At 44.0% G+C, this 21,530-nt stretch overlaps 1 protein-coding gene across 1 annotated transcript in view; it reads left to right on the top strand.

Annotated features, from left to right (window-relative positions):
* Positions 1-423: 423 nt before the first annotated feature.
* PLA2R1 (phospholipase A2 receptor 1) overlaps positions 424-21,530 on the top strand; it is a 117,303-nt gene continuing 96,196 nt past the window's right edge. Inside the window, exons 1-3 of the mRNA XM_079710312.1 lie at positions 424-608; positions 15,120-15,503; positions 18,315-18,488. Of these exons, the coding sequence (XP_079566438.1) occupies positions 494-608; positions 15,120-15,503; positions 18,315-18,488 (673 nt within the window). The 5' untranslated portion in view covers positions 424-493. The remainder of the gene's footprint in view (positions 609-15,119; positions 15,504-18,314; positions 18,489-21,530) is intronic.

The following is a 21,530-nucleotide window of genomic DNA, read 5'->3' as shown; positions in this document are numbered from 1 at the left end:
AGCTCGGTTTACTCTAAACTGCCTGCTGCCAAACCCGCAGTGTTTACCATAATCCGGGTGGCTTGCAAACCCAGATGTCAGACTTCCCGTCCCAGAGATTCTCAACTCGCTCAACCCCAACTCCTATTTGGCCTCCGCAAGGAGAGAGAAGGCTGCAAGCAGGAGGAGCGTGCACGGGGCAGCCTCACCCCTCCTCTCTCCCCACCCCAAAGGCAGGAATTTCTGGGATGGGCAGATGGTCCACCCCCTCTTCCTCCCTCCCGCTCCAAGCCAGAGTGGGTAGGGCGGGGAAAACCTCCTAGACTTTTCCGCCTTCCAGCCCATAACCCCGAGTGTCCGTACACTGTGGCGACAGGGGTGACGGTGACGGAGTGGATCTCCGGGACGCAGGGGTGGCGAGGCCTGGGGGAGGGGAGGAGCGCGGAGGAGGCTGCGGTCCCGCCTTCCCCACCGCAGGGCCAGGCTCAGTGTCCGGCGAGCCCAGTGGTTAGCGATGCCGCTGCTGTCGCTGCTGCCACCGCTGCTGCCGCTGCTGCTGGCGGTGCCGGCGGGCTCCGCCGAGGGCGCGGCGGTGGCACTCACCCCCGAGCGGCTTCTCGAGTGGCAGGGTGAGTGTCCCCCGGCCCAGAGGGACCAGATGGGCACGTCGGGGGGCGGGGGTGGGCAAGAGGAGGAAGAGGCGAAGCTGGGGCGGGCGAGGGAGGCCGGGATTATACGGTGGCCCGCGTCTCTGCCGTCCGGAGAAAGCCCTGCGGATGGGCTAGTCCTGCACCGGGACAGGCCCTGCACCCCCTCCCCCGCCCCGCTTCCTCCAGGCTTCAGTCGGGGGCGCGGCGTGGGGCGGGGCCTCGGCTCGCAGGCGGTTTGACTCGGCTGCAGTCGGGGACAAGCTGCGCGTAGGAGGGTAGGAGATGTTTCGAACGTAAACTTTCCTAGAGCGGTGTATTTGGGAGGACCATCTCTGGGATAAATGATGGCAAAAAGATGTCGCATTTTGTCCCCTCCCAAAGCAAGCGCTCTGGGTGTACGCTGCCACCTGCGGAGTGGCCCCAAGCCTGGCTTCTCCGCTGTGCCCCTTCGGGAAAGAAAACAATCTTCTCTGTTAACGCCTCTCAGACCAGATGGGGAAGAGGAGCCCCTGTGGCCCCAATGAACTTGTGAGCTGGAGCAAGTTACCCTCTTTGCTCTTCAGTTTCTCCCCTTTGAAAAATGGGGCCTGTGACAGACATAGGACCACTGAGGGCAAAACGTGATCCTTTGCAAGGCACATGGCAGGCCAGCGAGTGGAGCGTTCCTGCGGAGTTATCACTGCCATATACACGTGTACCCGGGATCAATTGATCAGACATTTATTGGGCACCTACTGTACATAAGATTCATAAAGGGCTATGGACAGAGACAGAAAGAGAGATCCCCGCTTTCGTAAATAACTGTATGGGCTGCCTCTGAGGCAAAGGAGCCAGCGTGCAAAAAGTGCAAGCCCATGTGTGAAGGAAGGAAAGAGGTTGGGAGAAGCTAAATAAACCAGGAGAAGCCTCCAGGCAGCCTCCATACTCTCAGCCTTTGGGGATAAGCTTGGACAGGAGTAAAACATGTCACCAATGTCTGTGTTTATTTTTTTCCCCTCTCAACATATTATGTATACATTTTGGAGGTAATCTTCTCTGGACTGTATTCTCTAACATTCCTAGGAGGCTTTACCAGGGACAGGTTGAGCAATTCTTATTCTAAAGTGGCCGAAGTTCAGAGGCCTCTTACCTCCTTCATCAGTTCAATAAAAATGCTCCTGCAGATGCGCCTGTGACCCCATGGGGTGGTCCATCTCCTCTAACAGTCGCTGTGCTACGCTTATTTCTTTATATTTTAAAATGTGGGTCTTGCCTGAGCACTGTCCATCTAGAACAGGGCAGCAGCCGGGAGGACAGAAGCTGGAACCTAGCTGCACAGAGAGAATGCGCTGGTGATCCTCTGAGCCAGGATTAGCACTGATGGGCTAATCCCTTCCATATGTAGCAGATCCAAATCCCGGCTGAGATAGTTTCTAATCAATGCCTTCTTTTTGATAGTCAAGGACACTATGAAGTTAGAATCATCCACTACCTCCTGTCCACTCCAGGTGACAGTTTGCAAATCTGAAGGCATTTGACATAGTTGGCATAGAGATTCTTCAGATGTGAAAATGCTGCTCCTAATTTCTGAAGAGCACAGAGACTGTGTGACATTGACTGCTCCAGTCCTCACACAGGCTCCCCTCCTTGACTCCAAGCACTCACATCAGTGGAATTTCAAGTATAATCTAGATGGGTTTAAAATCAGGTTTTTCCTGTTTGTCCAAAGATGGAAAAACAAAATCTGAGCGTTAGAAGGGACCTGAGACATTGTCTAGTCCAGCCATCCATTTTTCAGATGTAGAAGCTGAAATACAGCAGTGTTTTTTAGCTGTGTTTGGGTGCCTACGTTTGCCACTGTGTTCACTGGACTACATTGACTTACTCTTAGCTATGACTGGTATCCCCAGAGCAACCAGGAGAAAATATGCACCTATGTCAGTTTCACATCCACTAATAAGGAATAGGTAGTAATACAAGGCAGATTATACATATAGTGTTTACCATCTGAAAATTTCTTTGATATGTGTTACTGATTGATCTCTTATTTATTATATGCATCCCAGCCTTGAGAGGCAGATGATGGATAGTATTGTGCTGACCTTTCAGTCATTTACCAATAAATTTGTATTAAAAAATCAGTAGATGCAGTGTCATATAGTAGTTAAGTTCATGGGCCCTGGAACCAGAGTGTCTGGGCTCAAATCCTCCTCTACCATTTACCAGCTGTGTGACCTTGGGCAAATTACTTAAGCTCTCTGTGCCTCAGTTTCCTCATATATAAAAATGGAACTAATGATAGTACTTACCCAAGTATTGTCCTTTTGTTTCAGTGTCACCACGGTGCCCTCTTCCTCTGGCCATTCCAGACCATTTTGACGTGTTGACAGCCCTGTAACAATTACTTCCCTGTGCACAGCACTGTACTTGGCATGTCCGCAGCCTCTCTCCTACCTCTAGTTGCTATAGCAAGGGACCTCATTGTGGTTCTGAAATCTGAGCCCTTCATTCTAGCAAGTGCTAAAACTTGATAATTTCATTCAAGTACCCCAGATACTGGGAGGGTAGAGGGGAGATCAAGGAAGGGGACAGGGCATCTTGGGGAAAAGTGGGCATAATCTCTGTGGAGGTTGCTAAAAGAAATGAACTGGGGGCAAGTAAAAGAATTTTGAAGCGACGTTGAGGGCTGAAAATTATAAATGTGAAATAGCCCCAACCAAAATAGTAAGAGAGCTTCCCCTACAGCACTCAGCTTCCCAGCAGCAGGGGTGGAGGGAGCCCACGGCTGTGTCAGTACTCAGAGATGGTCAAGGTAGGCTCTTTTGAATGGCCAATGACCAAGGGAACTGAGGGTGAAAGTAAGGAGATGAGAGAGAGGGCAGAAGAGGAAGGGTAGTGATTATACAATGGAAATAATGAATTTTGGAGGTGGGTCCATTCTCAGTAGTGACCAGGTCCAAGGTGTTGTTGCAGAAGTGGTCACTAAAGCGAGAACAAGTGAAAGAAGGTCCTCGGAGCAGAGGGGGTCAAGGAACCGAGCGTCCAGAGCAGTACAGACATATACGTCTGAAACAAAAGTTTCATTAAAAAACACCCTTGCCGGGGCTTCCCTTGTGGCGCAGTGGTTGAGAGTCCGCCTGCCGCTGCAGGGGACACGGGTTCGTGCCCCGGTCCGGGAGGATCCCACGTGCCGCAGAGCGGTTGGGCCCGTGAGCCATGGCCGCTGAGCCTGCGTGTCCGGAGCCTGTGCTCCACAATGGGAGAGGCCACAACAGTGAGAGGCCCGCGTACCGCAAAAAAAAAAAAAAAAAAAAAACCCTTACCTGATATGACGTGCTGCTACTTTTCTACTCTGTTCTACTCTATTTTGCTTTGTAATGTTCCACTCTATCTTGATTTCATGATGCATTAATGGGCCACAGCCTGCACTGAAGAAAACACTGGGCCAGAGTGTTAGGAGTTAAAGGCCTTGGGGTGGGGAGGCCAATGGAGTGTTTGCTGGAGTCACATAGTGAATGTAAGGAAGAGGTTCATGGCGGTGCGCTCGGTATGGAGCAATGAAGAGAGGGTGCCACAAAGGAGAGGTTTCTGAAAGAGGGTGGTGAGAGCCAGCCCCTGGAGGCAGCTGTGGGAAGGAGTTGTGACCCTGAGATTTTCCCCTTAGCTCCCACTTCTAATACAAAGGTCAAAATGCCCCTCACCGCAGCCAGCTGGGTGCTATTAGTGCATACCCTTCCTTCACAGGTGAAGACAGGTTGAGTAACTTGCACTTACAGGAACTTGTAGAGTAGGGATGTGAACCGGATCCACAAGCACTAATGCAGAGGACCCCTGTATAGCCTTGCGACCTGATAAAATAGCTCATTCTTATCCCGCTGTTTGCTGGGAGCATGTGACTTGATTCTGTGACAGGAGGAACAGGAGGCCAGCCTCTTGCTCTCTTCAACTCCTCCTTTTCTAAACCTGTGCTTCCACATGTAGGAGTAAATATTTTCACAAAGCCGAAATGTGCAAAGCCATTGCTTTTTTTCTAGGCAATTTTTATATCCCTGGGCAATGAGCCATTCTCCTAATCTGGGGATTTGGAATTTAAGTAAAAGCATGATCAGCTCCTGGTTTAGCTGCCCTGCCTGGCCGTCAATCACTCCAACCCTCAGACTCTGTTTCTTCCATCTCCGTTCATCATCTTTCAGAAACTCTTCCACTTTATACTTTTCTCATCCCATTTTCTCTGACTGGCTTCTTTCCTCATGAGCCTTTGAGAGTCAGCATAGACTTCCAATTTTTCTGGTCCTTTTTACTCTTTCTCATTAGCTCCTAACCTCTTTTCCTATTATTGGTTGTCACAGTAACTGATACTACACCATGTGGGTTCCACGCCAATTACCAGAAAGGTTGAGCCACACAGAGTTTCGTTGTCCCCTCAGCTTCCCTTCCTTGAGCTAAGAATTTGCTTATTTATATCAGGGTTTCTGAAGAAACAATTCTTTGTTCTGCCTCTTCTGAACTCATCCCTATGTGATGAATCTTCATATGATCTATCAAAGTAATGTATTTGAGACATTTATAGACCTTTGTCTCCATCTTCTTTTAGAAATTATCCTTGAAAGCCTTTTAGGAGATGTTCCAAAACAAAGCTAGGAACATAAATTATATTTTTTAATTGATCAGAGTGAAAAGAAATATTACAGTTCATAAAAGAAACAAACACAAGAACACCTTATACACACTACAGTAAGTCACTTAGGGTAGAATATTTTATAAAGTCATTCAAGAAAAATGGAGGTATGTTATGAGAATTCCTATAAACTGGGTTCTGTGATACAGAGCTAAACAAAATAGACAAGAGTTTTCTGCTTTCATGCGGGGCCACATGACTTTCTAATTGACTATATTTTCCAGACTACTACAGTTCCAAAAAAATATGCTAATGAAAAAATTTCATTATTTCTGGCTTTTTGCATCACGCTCTTGAGAACTTTCTTTTTCGGTTATGAAAATATAAACAGGAAATTCAAAGTAATTATTTAACTATAAACATTGTTGTCTTATTTCGCTGCTATTTTTCACTACCCATGTCCAAAGTTAAGATCTGTTTTTCTCTTACTAACATTTATAAAGGGGTCGTAGTGACTGAGGTAGTCCTTATCAGGATTCTATGAGGACAGCACTATAATTAATTAAGCCCATTGTGCAGATGGAGAAACTAAGGCAGATACTCTCAACCTCAAGCAGTTCTGCCCTAAAAGAAGTGCTCTGTGGTTTGCCAAGGTCTTTTTTCCACAGTGTTAGCCTTGGCCAGTTAACAGGGCAGTCTTTATGGGCGTGTGACCAGAACTGTCTCGTAGGGCTCCATGCTCAGCAGGGCCTTGCCCTTGGGGTTGAATGCTCTGTGGTTTGGGGTCTTGGATTTCTTAGTAATTTTTATTTCTGAATTTGTGCTTTGGGTGTGAAATCCTGTGGGACAATGGAGCACAGACCAAGAAATTAAAGCCTCCAGTAAATCTCAGTCCTTCCTCACGTCACCTCCCCATTTTCCTTGGGTGGGTTTTCAGCCTCTCCCTCCATACTCCTGTGCTCCGCCCACCATGGCAACCAGGTTGCCTTGGGGCTGGGAAACTGGAGGCCCAGGGCCTGGGAGTAGACGGCCAGTGGTATCTGGGGGCAGGACAAGGCTGCTGTCCCCACCGGGTTGGCAGCACCATTGCATGTTCCGTGGGGACTGAGTGGAGACCTATCACCTGTCCCCAGTCCAGGTACTAAGTGTGTTCCCAGAGCTTTCTACCACGGAGGTTGCAACCCCTCACAGGCCCACGGGAAGTGAAGATTGACTGGACTTCCCTGTCCCATCCAGGGCCCTACATTTTCATTTTACTCTGGACTCTGTGAACTACATAGCTAAGTAAGAAGCATGAGACTGTTATGAGTTGAATTATGTCCCCCTCAAAATTAAGATGTTGAATTCATAACCCCCCAAATACCTCAGAATAGGCCTCATTTAGAGATAGGGTCTTTTCAGATGTAATCAAATTACAATGAGGTGATTAGGGTGGGCCCTAATTTAATATGACTGATGTCCACCTAAGAAGGGAACATTTGGACACAGAAATATGCATAGAGAGTAGATGATATGAAGAGACACAAGGAGAAGACAGCCATCTACAAGCCAAAGAAAGAGGCCTGGAACAGATCCTTCCCTCACAGGCCTCCAAGGAGCCAACCCAGCCGACGCCTTGATTTTTGACTTGTAACCTCCAGGTCTGTGAGATAACAAATTTCTGTTTAAGCCACTCAGTTTGTGGTACTTTGTGATGGCAGCCTTAGCAAACAAGTACAAGGACTAACAATATATCTACCATTAAGAGTTGGATTTGGTTGTGTTTTCTTTTTCTTTCTTTCTTTTTTAAAAATATTTATTTATTTATTTGGCTGCACCGGGTCTTAGTTGCGGCATGCTGGATCTTCATTGCCATGTGCAGGAGTTTCATTTGTGGCATGCAGGCTCTTAGTTGCGGCATACGGGATCTAGTTCCCTGACCAGGGATAGAACCTGGGCGCCCTGCATTGGGAGTGCAGAGTCTTAACCACTGGACCACCAGGGAAGTCTCTTGGTTGTGTTTTTTTTTTAATAGATTTCTTTTATTTATTTATTTATTTATTTATTTTTTGGCTGCGTTGGGTCTTCGTTGCTGTGCGCAGGCTTTCTCTAGTTGTGGCGAGCGGGGGCTACTCTTCGTTGCGGTGCGAGGGCTTCCCACTGCGGTGGCTTCTCTTGTTGTGGAGCACAAGCTCTAGGCGCGCAGACTTCAGTAGCTGTGGCTCGCGGGCTATAGAGCACAGGCTCAGTAGTTGTGGCGCACGGGCTTAGTTGCTCCACGGCATGTGGGATCTTCCCGGACCAGGGCTCGAACCCGTGTCCCCTGCATTGGCAGGCGGATTCTTAACCACTGCACCACCAGGGAAGCCCTCTTGGTTGTGTTTTCACTTCTGTCTCCCACTTAAGTAAATACATATTTTTCTTAAGTGAATATATTCTCAAAGCAGATAAGATGGATAGCTCAGTGTAAACACTTTTGCTTTCAATAACGTCACATCATTTCCAGGGTTGTTTGGTTGTTGGCTGAGTTCTTTTCTGCTTTTGTTTGTTTTGGTGACCCAGTCTTTGAATCATATCCCCCAGGGCTTCCACATGAAGGCATGTTGAGGGAAGTTTAACAATGTTCTGTCTTATTGTTTCTTGCCATAACATGGTCTTCTGTAGCAAGACTCCCTGGTGACTGAGATGGTATATTTTCAGCACAGTCTATAAGATGTTAACAGAGCCGCTGTGAATAATGAGTTTAACACCAGCAATGTCTGAATGTCTGTTAGATACTTTCCAGTTAAATAAAGACAAAAATGATGGAGGAATAGACTAAAAGCTAAAAGGAAGAAAAATGTTTTCAACTCAGTTTAAAAATTCACGGGTAAGATACAGAGACACAGCGAAGAACTTTGAAAGAGAGAAGATTTTCTGCAGAGGTCAGAAGATTTACTGCTAAATGTGATGGACGAAGGGGGAGGCGGGAAGGGAATGAGAGTGGCAGAGTGGCGAGAACAGTCTGGAAGGGTTAATCTACTTCACACAGGGCTTGGTGACAGGCAATTTGAATCCTGACAAAACTGGAGCCCGGTGGAGCAGATTAAGCCAGGTTTCATTTTTCCTGCGTGTGAGAAAGAGTATTGTATGCCTCGTGGAACTTGGAGTGACGATTTGGGGAGATTAGAAAGAAAAAGGAAGAGAACATGTAAAAAGATTTAGCAAGAGGGGTCCCACGGGCCTGTGGAGGTGGCGATTATCCAGGTTCAGAAGCTGCAGGAGAATAAAGAAGGCTCAAATTCAAGGACAATGCTAGGGCAGGGAAAGAGAAGAAGTTCTGAGACAGGACAAGGGGATATTTTAAAACATACTTAACTTTTTAGTTGATTATAGAAATCAATTGATAGCAAGCCACGGGCTTTGTTAAGTGCTGTCAGATTGTCAAGAGATAAACACCAAATCTCAGATGATCTGGGATAAAAATGCAGGTATTCATGCAGAGATGGCCAAGGAGGGCGGAGCACACTTTTCCCTTTGCTCTGTCCTTTCAAGTACAGTGCACATGCTGCATGCTGCAAACGTCAGAGATTCCTTGCTTATTGGTTTGGAAAGTCATATTAAGAATCCAGCTTCTCTGCATCGTTCAGCCATGAACGGGACTTGATTCAGCCCCACACAGCATCCCTTCCTGCTACAGAGTAATCTAAGTCAGGAAAACAATCCAATCTGAATCTGAGTCACTGGACAGGACAAACCTGAATTTGTGTAGCTGGAAAAGGTCGATACATCTCAAGAGAGAAGCTGCTCAACTTTAGATTGGTTTCAGGGCAGAGATGCCCTCCCCATACTTCCTGGACCCTTTCCATGCCGAAACTGAGATACTGTCAGAAGAGCAAGGAACTGGACAGATTCAAGAGATGATCTGGGGAAGGAAATGCACGAGCCCAGCACCAGCTGTGTGGGTAGATGGAGAAGAGGTTTAAACCCAGGGGAATGGAGTAGGAGATTGAAATTGGGGTGCAGTTGGCAAGCTGTGGGCTTCCTTTAGGAAGCTTGTCTTCAACATTGCACTTGACGTGAACCGTGCATTTGAGCTTTTCCTTCCAGTTCCCATAACATGGAAGGGCCCAGAGGCCGGTTTATACGTCGATTGGATTAGGTGCCACCATCATGGTGTTATTTATTAAACACCAGAAAACCCTTTGCTTGCCTAAAATCCACCATAAAAAGAGGATTTCTTTAGGGATTGTTTCATTGTTTGTTTCAAGTGTTGTTTTTTTTTTTTAATCAAAAGAATATACATCTCATCAAGGCTTAACATTTCAAATCGTATCTTATTTACATAACACTTCATACCTCAGCCAGTTCTAAGAGGAGCTGTTTAAAGTATAAGGGGACACTAAAAGGCGGGTGGAAGTGATCAGAAGGGGTGCTGAGCATGAAGTGGAAGGGCCTCAAGAGGAACTTCCTGCAGGGACCCCCACTTGGCACTCTTCGAACTCTAATCTTAGCCCCAGGCTTTAGACTCCAACCTCATAGTATTATAGGGATTGGCCGGCATCTGACAGAGTATCAGATTCCTGAAGCCAGAAAGCAAGTCATCGCAACTACCTTTTCCAGAATCCTCCCATTCTATCGATCACCAAATCCTGTCATTTCTTCCCTCCTTGAATTCTCTCTCTAGTGACTAGAGTCTAACCATTCCCTTCCTTTCTCATCGCCACCAGTTGAACTGACACCTCTGTCTCTCTTGCCGGATCAAAGCAATAGCCTTCAGACTGTTCTCCATTCTGCACGTGGGCTGTCTCATCCCAGCTAAGTGAGAACTCCTCCAGGGCAGGAACTTGGACATTTGTCTCATACCTCTACTCTCCTAAAACCATGCTGGGAACACAAAAATGCTCAATAAATGTTTTTATCAAATGATTTACCATCCTGATTCATCTTCCACACCACAGCCTCAGTCATGCCTTCTCTTGTTCCAAAAATTCCCCTTATCTGAATAATATACAAAGTTTTCAATAAAATTTAAGCTCTTCATAAAATGGCCCCAAACCACCTCTTTCCAACTTTATATTCTACAACCACCAAACACTTTTAGATAGTGAGGCTCCTGTCACCCTAGAGCTAATTAGTTTCATCACCTCGGAGCTTTGATGACTTTTGCTCTGTCCACAGTGCCCCCTGGCCCAGCCCTTCACCTCTCTGTCTATACCTCCTGCACTACCTGAACTCTCCCTCTGTAATGAGGACAGGCACCCATGCTGGTCTAGTTCACTCATGTACCTCCATGGGCAACAAATATTAGGTCCCTATCAAATGTTTGTTGAATGAAAGTGTGTGTGTGTGTGTGTGTTCTTGTGAGAGAGTGATTGATTGGTTGATTTCTCTGATCTTCTAGGCCAAAATGACCCCTTCTAACTCCTGCCTTCCACCTTATTGTGCTTATACCTCTTACGTCAATATGTGTTTTGGCATTAAGTTATAGTTCTTCCCGCACACTTCATGATGTACTCCCAGGGAGAACATCAGTTCCTTGAGGGCAAACACTATGGCACATATATCCTTCTATCTGCAGGGCTCCTAACACACCACCATATTAGGTGCTCAATTAATGTTTGTTTGAAATTTCAAGTCTCCCACTTCAAATTATTTGGCAACAATCTACAGCAGCTCATTTTCTGCTTTCTAGGTTATAAATGAATGGATGTAAATAGAGTTAGACCTATATGGTTTTCACTAAGTATATCGATATAAAACTTCTAAGAAAAAAATGGATTTGGAAAAAAATTGTATAAGAATGATTCAGTTAAATGAGCTTTACAGTCCCATCCAGCGCTGAAGTTCATGGTTCTGGGTATATGGGTAGGTAGTCTCCTGTGCTATGTCCATGTTCCTTCCAGTGCTCTTCTGCTGTCTCCTCCCCGGAAGATGGGCCAGTACGTGCACACACACACACACACACACACACACACACACTCTCCACCTAGAAAGGTCTGATGACACTGAGGCGCCATGTCCACCTCACACATGACATCACTTGAAGATCCAGTCAAGTGTTTTAAATTCTGGTCTATTTTCTTTTTCTTATCTTTCATCACTTGTTTTTAAGGGCTTATTTTAAGTGCAGTTACAATGTTTTCTTTGGAACTGATGGAACTCCCTTCTTTTCGTTAACTAGGAGACTTCCCATGATTCCAGAACGAATAGATATAGTTTTAAAGAACAGATATTTAGATAAATGATTCCTCTATCTCTGGTACCCTACACAGTGCCTTCCACATAGTCAGTAACCAGTGAATGCTTGTTCAATGAATGAATAAATAAATAAATGAATAAAGAAATTCTCCTTGCATTCCTTAGAAATACATGTCATCTTGTGAGGCCAAAGTGTGGATCTAAAATGATCTTGTCTCGAAAGGAACTCAGAAGTAGAAAGTAGAGCCCCTATCTTCTATGGATTTTATTTTATTTTTTAAGGATGAAAATTAGTTTATAAGTTACTTCTAGTAAATCAATCCTTTTTCTCCTCCTAAACTTACAATTATGAAGGGAAGTATAATAGCATTTTACTGCAAAGAGATTTAGTAATTCTGGCAGTACTTCATTAATCACTTAATCAGTGTTCAAGCAGAACTGATGTCCTTGACATATATAATCAATCTTGATTCCTCCACATTTGATCTTCATCCTTTTTGAAATCTGTCTACAGACACTAAGGATTGGTGGCTTATTTTCATATTATGTTTTTGTTAGAGATGACTCATATACACATATAATGATAATCCGAATATTGATACCTATACTGGGTTTTCTCATAGTCTATTTGAAAACAGTTGTTTTCTCTTCAGTGAATTTATGGAGATTAATGGTGCTAGGTGCAGATTCTATTATAGCTTAATGGGAAAATGGGATTGGGCCTTTTTTTAGCTTAGTGTGACATATTATTCTTTTGGTGATGGCATGTTTATTGTTATTGGTAAGCTACAGCTACTTGTTTATGATACATTCTGAGGAACTTTTCCAAAGCCACATCCTACAGGCAGCTGGGCTTAGAAATATGATAACACCCTAAAATTGAGCAGCAGGGAATTAAGTTTGTCTAATATCTTCTGCTTTGGAAAGGTGTTTTTATGACCAGTGGTAGAACTACAAAAGCTCTGATTCTACCACTCCTTTTCTCTTAACACTTAATAATTTGGACATTTTAAAACATTATTTATTCACCTCAAATTTTAGTGATTTATAATTTCCATGTCCATTTACTTACAGACCACTCATTTACCCATCCATACACTGCTGGTCAACATCAAGCATTTCTGTCTTTCTTGTAAGAGAGCTGCAGTATAGACTTTACAGGTTGACAGTGTGGAAGATGAATAGATGAAGACTCAATTCATAATCACACATGTATTTGAACAAATGAGACAAAGGTTTTGTCACCTGGTTATCTGAGGAATATTTTTCCTCCATGAAAGGTGATAGCATGGTATTTCTGGACTGCTTAAAACTAAAAAGTCTACACCTACTATGTGCTGCAGAATCTAAAGTAAAAATGAGCTTTTGTGCTAATGCTACAAGTCTTTGGGGGTATGCGCAAATTAGTACTCTACAGGTGTTCAACCAGACCTATGGATGGATCTGCAGACTAAGAATCAGGAAGCCAGAAAGATGGTAATGACAATAATGACAACAACTCACATTTACTGAGGTCTTCCCATGCCATGGTAGTGCGTGTTGTGCTTTGCAAGGGTTATTTAATGGAATACCCTTAACAGCCCTATGAGGTGAGTATCATACATATTCCTAGTTCAAAGAGGAAAGGCAAGGCTCACAGAGATCAAGAAATTTGCCCAAAGTTACAAGTCTGGTCTGTGGTGGATCTGCCTGATTCCAGAGCTCTCAACCACCAGCCAGGTAGTCTACGCAACTATCTTAGGTGTATGAACTGAGACCCAGAGGGCTATGGTACAGCCAGTGAGTTGCAGAGCTGGATATATTTGAACATGTATATTAGATAGAAGCTAAACTACAGAACAATTATAGTAAACTAATTATTCTTTAGTGAAAAATTAATGGGACTCTGGGCTAGCTAGAAAGTTATTAGTAGATTACAAGAGAAATTAAGGTTAACATTCTACCCAGGCATGAAAAGGTGAATAGGAGAGCTGGAGAGAAGGTTAATAATTATCAGAGTCCACACTGCATTGGCGAGAGGTAGATTTGATCTTGAATGACTATACTAATAACCACACAGACATGGGCTTCTTTAGGAAAACAAATTTCCTGATCTAAATGAAATCTCCCTAAAACAGTTCATTCTCTGCCCCCTGCCCCCACTCCTTTCTCTTTTGTTCTGATGTATGGTGATTGAAGCAATTTTCTGACAACTATTTCAGCTCCTCAAATATATGGTTATAAATAAGGTTATCAATTATTACATGAAGTATAGCTTCCATTAATACATTGACAATCTTTTCTCAACAGTGTCTTAAGTGATTTCGGTTATTGTAAATCAGTTCTTCTTGGCCTGAGCAACTTTAGAAAAACAAAAAGAACTTTAACCAAAATGAAACATTCCAGTGCATGAGGACGCTCATTCTGCAGTGTTCCCAATCTCTAGAAGGCTCTGCCTGTTTCCACCATGCACCTGCCACCACACATGCCTGGCCCTAAATCACAGCCGTTTTAAGGGAACCTGCTAATGTCCCTTTAGATTTTTGAAGAATGGACAGGAAGTAAGATGTGAGAGCAGAGCCTAGTGAATAGGAGAACAAAAGAGCTCTTGGACCTGACCAGACAGTCTGAGCTGAGTAACCCAGCAACCATGAGCCTAAGTAAGCAGCAGCTGCCAGCGTGTTTAATCAACATCAAACATTTACTGAACTTCCACGATATGCTCAGGACACTCTGAACTTGGACGAAAGAAATCAGACATGATTTCCACCTTCAAAAAACCTGTGGGAGGACATGTTCATACCAGTAGTGTAATAGATGACTTCCAGGCCAGCGACTTGAGGTAAAGTCAGGTAGTGGGAAGGTAGATACCACTAAGCCCTGGCTGGGCCCTGCCAGCTTTTCCACAGGAAACTCACCCAAATTTCTTCTTCTGGCTCCCAAAGATTAGAGGCTCAGGGGTATATCACAAAATGCCTACTTCCTCCACATTCCCACGTGGCCTGTGTGGTTTCAATCCTGTCACAGTGCTCTTGCAACCTCTCATGTACCTAGGTGAGGGGCCTCACCTAGTGTCCTGGACATCTGTCTGCTGTAGCCCAATAAGGATGCTCCCAGGAAGGGGCCATTCCCATAGCGTATGTCCCCATCCTTCTACACCTGATGGACCCAGCACAGAAAACACATGTGGAGAAGCATTTTTTCTCACCAGCATTGCATCTTATATCAAGACACAAAGCAGCCCTTGACTTCTAGCCTTTAGGTTTTCTACTGAAATTTGATGGTTGACATTTTCATTTCAGTGGCTCTTGATTCAGCTGCCATATTCCTAACATTCAGGTACTTGTCTGAAGAAAACCAAAGTGTCACCATGCCTCTGGGCACCCAATGTCTCTCCCTTGCAGCTCTGGGTATTATCACCAATCCCCGCTCTCTCTTCAGTTGTGGTGAGCTCCTTTTCTATCAGTACCATTCCAGAGTGGATTCACAAGCATCCCTTTTTACTGGAGGGCCAATGCAGTCTTAGACCAGAGGTTTTCCATTAGCTCTAATAAGTCCATGTATGATTCCCAAGAAACTCCTTTGTTTTGTGCAAATCAAGCCCCTGTGGTGGACCCCCCACATCAACTTCAGATCTGTTTGCAACAGCTGTCAATGTGACATATCACAGCTCAGACATGCACATTGGGATCCTCCTGACACTGGTTAATTATATATGAAGATTCTATACCAAATCTTCTATTTTGCTGTTTCAGATAAAGGGATCTTCATTATCCAAAGTGAGAACCTCGAGAAATGCATTCAAGCTGGCAAATCTACACTGACCCTGGAGAGTTGCAAACCACCCAACAAATACATGCTGTGGAAGTGGGCTTCAAACCACCGCCTCTTTAACATCGGAGGCAGCGGCTGCCTGGGCCTGAATGTGTCTAATCCAGAGCAGCCACTGAGCATATACGAGTGTGATTCCACCCACATTTCCTTGAAGTGGCGCTGTAACAAGAAGATGATCACCGGCCCGCTCCAGTACATGGTCCAGGTGAAGCACGACAACACGCTTGTGGCCTCCTGGAAATATCTTCATAAGTGGGTTTCCTATATGTCAGGCGGTGGAGGCATTTGTGAATATCTGCACAAAGGTAAAAAAGAATTTCAACCAAAGTACGCATGAAATGATATGTTTACCAAGTTTGCCCATAAGTAAAGATTTGTAAAATATATGAAAGAGGTGCACAGCACCTAGAACCTCCAGGCACTTCTGCTAAATACAATTTAGTTGCTTACCCGCTTATTGTAAAAGGATTACTGGAATCTTGGAATGGGCTTGCTAAATTCTGCTAAAGAAGCAGAACTGCGAATTTAAAGGTATTAGAGGAGAAAACACTTAAATAACTTTGGGAATCAATGGAAAGGAGAAAGAACCGGAGGACGAGGGAGAAAGAAAACAAAAACAGAAGGAAAAGATTTTTTGAAGTTAGACTTTCAGGATGAAAATAAGAGCCTCTCCTGTCAATATTTCTTTTATTGTAGAAACTTTGTCCCATGTATGGAGTGTGTCGGCAGGGCACCTCTGTGCCTCCTAAGGCCTGGCTGGCGTCCGTGTGGTGGTCATGTTACAAGGCATTTATTTAATTAATTAATTTTTAAAAAGATTTTTGACGTGGACCATTTTTAAAGTCTTTATTGAATTTGTTACAATATTGCTTCTGTCTCATGTTTTGGTTTTTTGGCCCCGAGGCCTGTGGGATCTTAGCTCCCCGACCAGGAATCAAACCCACACCCCCTGCATTGGAATGCGAAGTCTTAACCACTGGACCGCCAGGGAAGTCCCGTGTTATAAGGCATTTAAAGGCAGACTATTGTCAGGGGTTATTTGGTGTGTGCCAGGGAGTAGGAAAGCAGGGTTTTGGTGGCGGGTAGGGGGAGGTGTTTTCATTTTCCATAGTTCTGTGATATTTGGTATTTTTAAACAGAGAAAGAAAGCAGCTTAGTTCTGAAATTCTGAACCCTCAAACCTGTTTGTCAGGTTTTGTTTTGTAGCTCTCTTCATTCATTCATCCACCCATTCACCGTCCATCACGCATTCATTGAACACTGACTGTTTCTGTGCCGGGCATCTGATTTACAAAGGCCAACAAGACAGGTGTGGTCCCTGCCCTCGTGGTGCTCTGTAGAATTATGGCTTAATAAGAGCTTCTATTTCTAAGAATTCTAGGAAACAGAGCAAGGAGCTACCAAGATCTAAAGCAAGACTTTCTCCCGTACCTGCGAGAAATGAGTAAAGAGAGACAGAGTCAAGAGCAAGCCATTTTCAGGACTCACGACAATAAAGCAAGTGCTGCACACCAGCACTCTGAATAATCTACAGTTCTAAGGAAGAACCTGGCATTGTGTTCCAGGTTAACATTTTAGCCATATGCCCACACTCACAATGCATGCAGAGGAAGACTGAGTGGAAGGCAGAGGAAGGAAACAAGAGGATGTGTCCTGGTATACCAGTAGCTCCTAACAGACTCAACCTCTAGGGCTGGTGGTGTGGAGTGAGCTCAGGCAACACCCGCCCCCCACCAGCTGTGGGAGAGGGTGGGAATCTCCACAGCCAGCCCTTCTGCTCCAGGACCTACTGATTTAATTGAGGGTGGCTCTGATCCCCCTCACTATAGAAAGCCCCAGCTGAGTCATGAAAAGTTGTTGTTTCCTGCTTAAGACAAAGGATGACTGATCGTTGAAATACTCTGAGGGAGCAGTCAGCCAGCCACTCAGCAGGGCCATCTTTCTCCTGGACCACTGCAGGGGCCCCCAGCCGGGCATCCACTTTGCCCTCTCTCTGTGTACATTCTGTTTGCCACTGTGCACCCCGTGAGTCTTTAAAAATCAGATCATGTGACTTTCCTATTCAAAACCCACTGATGACTTCCCACCGCCTCCAGGGTAAAGGTTAAAGCCCATGATGTGGGCAGAACCGGCCCTCTGTGAGCTGACGCTCCAGTGCCTTCCTGGTTCTGCCTCGCACGGGGCCTCCCTGCGCTTCCCCGTCCGCCCCGCACGGTTCTTGTCGCAGGTCCCTCGTGCTCCCCTGTTCTTGCAGCTCCTTATGCCCCAAGAACTCTCTTCCAAAGACTTAAACCTCTTCCCCCGGTTCTTATTCAGAGAGGCCTTCCCTGACCACCTTATCAAAAATAGTGCCTCCACCCCTCACACACACACACACACACACACACACACACACACACAGAGTCATTCTGTTCTTACAGTATTTTGTTTTTCTTCATGGTACTTATCACTACCTGAAATTACATGTTTACTTGTATATTTGCCTTCTCTTTTTTTCTCCCCACTAGAACAGAAGCTCCATATGAAAGCCAACTTTTACTCATTTGTTCACTATTACATCATATACCCAGTGCTGGACACATTAAATGCTCAACAGATGTCTGCTGAATGAATAAATTAATAAATGCCTATGAATCTCGAGATTCAGATGCTGATGGCTGATGTATTTGGGGACTGGAAGATATTTTAAAGTGAAACCTCCAACTACATACAATATCTTGAAATAACCAATAATGGAAAAGAATCTGAAGCTGTATACCTGAAACTAACACAATACTGTAAATCAACTATAGTTAAATAAAAATAATAATAATAAATAGATAAATTTTTTCTTCTCATCCATTCACAAATATGTATGCTACTGTAGCAGTGCACCATAGTGAATAAACGAGGAGATAAACATACAAACAATTTATCAGCATTTCCCCTGAACACAGCAGTCAGCCTTGCACTTTTCCATACACTAGACACTGAAGTCCTGAGGGTTCACTGTGGTAAAGCGAGGGCCTTGCCCAGTGTAGGTTTTCAGTCGATAAAAAATGCATTCACTTTATGACAGTTTCCAAAGATAAAGCTGACATGCTACTTATTTGACTTTGTCCTTTTCTTTCTCCTAGATTTGTATACAATCAAAGGGAACGCCCACGGGACACCGTGCATGTTTCCCTTCCAGTATAACCGGCAGTGGCATCATGAATGTACCCGGGAAGGGCGGGAAGACAACTTGCTGTGGTGTGCCACGACCAGCCGATACGAAAGAGATGAGAAGTGGGGATTCTGCCCAGATCCCAGTAAGAATAAAATCTAGTCTTCCCCATATGTCATGAAGGAATCAAGGATGATTAGAAAGTTATTGTATCTAAAGGAAACCACTGAGATTGATCTACTAAAATCTGAATAAGCTCTTTGATTCCATTTATCCAGGCTTTGATTTTGTGTTTGTTTTTGCCTTGAAAAGACAATTCTGATGTATATTCCTTTTTTTCCTTAAGTTCAAAAGATGTTAATTAGCCATTCCTCATTAAGTTCAGTACATAAGGATGCTTTAACCGGAATCAAATTATAATACTCTGTGATCTCATTAATCCCAGCTTCCAGGAAGGATACTTCAAAACAAAGCTGAATGCATATAAAGCTGTTATCCTTCCAATCCACTCCCTCTTTTTTTATGAGCTGCCTTAACTTCTCCGTGTCCTGACTGCTTGCCTTGCCCATTGTCATGTCCAGGCATCAGCTGGCCCTTGATGATCTTTTTAAAATCACAGTCGCCCTCGTTATTTCTCAACAATGAGTTCTTGTCTTGATTCCCTTTCCTTGTTACTCGATTTCTAGCTATAACCTCAAAATCTTTTTCTCTTCTTAACGCAATTTTCAAGGTCCAATGACAGCTGCAATGTTCTAATTTTTTTTTGTCAGTTAGTACTTTATTATTTTATTGTATTTTCATTTAGCTTAAAGGTTTCCAGTGGTTCTTAAGTATTGGGGGTTATTTATATATACCTTCTACTTTCTATATGCAATTTCCTTCCTTGGTTTCTGCAAGGCAGAGAATATAGCTTTTGCAATCTCTTCATCTTCCATGCCTACCTTCCCTCTGCATAGTTAACAAAATGCCACAAAGAAATTGAAACAAAAAGAAATTGAAGAGATTAACTCCAAAGAATCTGATTTATAAATTGCCTGTTGAATTGTTTTCTAATCTAAGAGCCAGTACAGCTTAGTGAATAAGAAAGAGTGCAGGTTTTGAAATCGGAAAGACCAAGGTTGGAGTCCTGCTTCTTCCCAACAATGAGATCCCGAGTCTCAGCTTCCTCATTATAAAATGGAGATAATAACAGTACCTATTCGGGTTATTGAGAGGATACAATTAGATGATGCATCTAAGCCACTTATCATATTACCTGGTACTCACCAGGATTACCATCATCATCATCATCATATCATCATCAGGCCTAATTTATCCTTTCAGCATGTGCTTCTGAATCAATGATCCTACCTCTTTATTATCTGTCAACAGCACTAAGCTTAGTGTTAGGACTTAGGACCCTCTCTTCAAAGAACTTGGCCTCTAGATGGACTACAGGACAGACAGATTTGCTCCATGCCTGGAAATGCAGACTATATTTGACATGATGTTCTAGAATCACCTGGGGGATAGTTTAAAACATATATCCTTGCCCAGTCCCGGAGATGCAGTGAGCATTTGCATTTTTGACAAGTGGCCCAGGTGATCCTGTGGCAGATAATTCTTCATCAGATAATTCATAATATGCCGGTAGTTCTATGCAACATACATCTATATACAGGGGTGATATCAAGACATTTAGCAACCAATCTAGTATGAGCTCTTGGCCAATCCAAGGGGAGACCTTAATGTGGAGGTTAGGAGTCCCAGAGGCCCACTGCTGCTATTAACCCCTTATCTGCTGTAATATGAGGGGATGTTGAGGCAGCAAGGGGCACTTGAGGAGCTCAGGACAGCAGCTCTTCACCAACCAGCATGAAAGTATTTCATCATTTATTAACTGTCAGATCATCAGCCTTCTCTATCTGAATCTGAATGTCTGTATGGAGGTGTATGTGCATGTAATCTCTACACTACTTGGATTCTTGAGTCAGGTGTCACATTATTTACATCATCTTCTCTTTCCATTTCCATCTCCAGTAGATGTCATTATTAAAAGTAAATAAACCAATACTAATAAGAATAACATGTATTTCACATGGCCCTAATACTGTTTTAAACTACACTATTCTCCTTGAGATTCTTTGAAGAGCACAGTCACCATGCTCTGTCACTTTAGCCAGTTATGGTTTCCCAGGTCGAAGCCTGGGTTTAGTTGTGCCCAGGGCTTTTCAGTCCCTAGACTATCTAGTTGTTCAGCTTCCTACAGTTCAGAAACGTCCTCCACTTGACAGCCTGCCAGATTCCAACTCTCCTAACTTTTACCACAACCAGCAGAGAGCATGTTTATTTGTGCAGTGCTAAATTACAGTTCCAGTTTTCTTCCTTTCTTGTTACTTTTGGTTCCTGGTGGCCAACTTAACTCAAAATGATGTGCCAGAGACTGGAATCTGAGCAAGCAGATAGTTCTTTCCATGGGGTCAAAAAGTGGACAGAACAGAGAGGAGTGAGTAGATTAAAGCAAAGATTCATACTTCTGTATCTCATCTTTCTTACACAGAAATTTTTTAGTATCTCAATGTAGAATAATGCCCTTTTTAAAAAACGTTGATTGTAAGTGAACACAATGTGAATTTAGTGCTAATAAACACATACAAAAACACACTAGCAGGGAGGGATATGATAAAACATCTGTCACTATAGATCTTCAGGAAGAAGGATGATATAGAAGAATCTTTCTGGGTTTGTTTAGAGGCAATTCTGTGTCATACTATGTCCGTCCTGGTTGTGTGTCTTACACAGCTGGAGAGTCAGGCTTAGTTAGTTTGAGATATTTTTAGGGTACCAACCTCTGGGATGATCTGATTGCCCTGGAACCTTATTCACCTGATACAATTTTTATAAGTAACTTGAATGATGTAACAGAGCAGATAGGTACCAATATTGATGTATGACTGCCAACCTCGGCTTTGTCAGCAGTATTATTTCGTGTCTCTTGTCATGCTGCTCTCTCACTCCCAGCACGGGTTATACAAACCCCTCTACTCTCCCCTGACTTCTAACCCTGCCCTACATTCTCCTTCCCAACTCTTAAGAGATTACCTCAATCCCTACCTCTCAAAGAGAACAGGATCCATCAGAAGGGAAGTTTTGACAACTTCCTGCTCCCAAGCTTTTAAGCCTACGTGGGTTTGAACCCATCTCCTTT

This window comes from Hyperoodon ampullatus, assembly GCF_949752795.1.
Source record: "Hyperoodon ampullatus genome assembly, chromosome: 8".
Taxonomy (NCBI): Eukaryota; Metazoa; Chordata; class Mammalia; order Artiodactyla; family Ziphiidae; genus Hyperoodon; species Hyperoodon ampullatus.
This window is presented reverse-complemented; position numbering and strand designations above follow the sequence as displayed.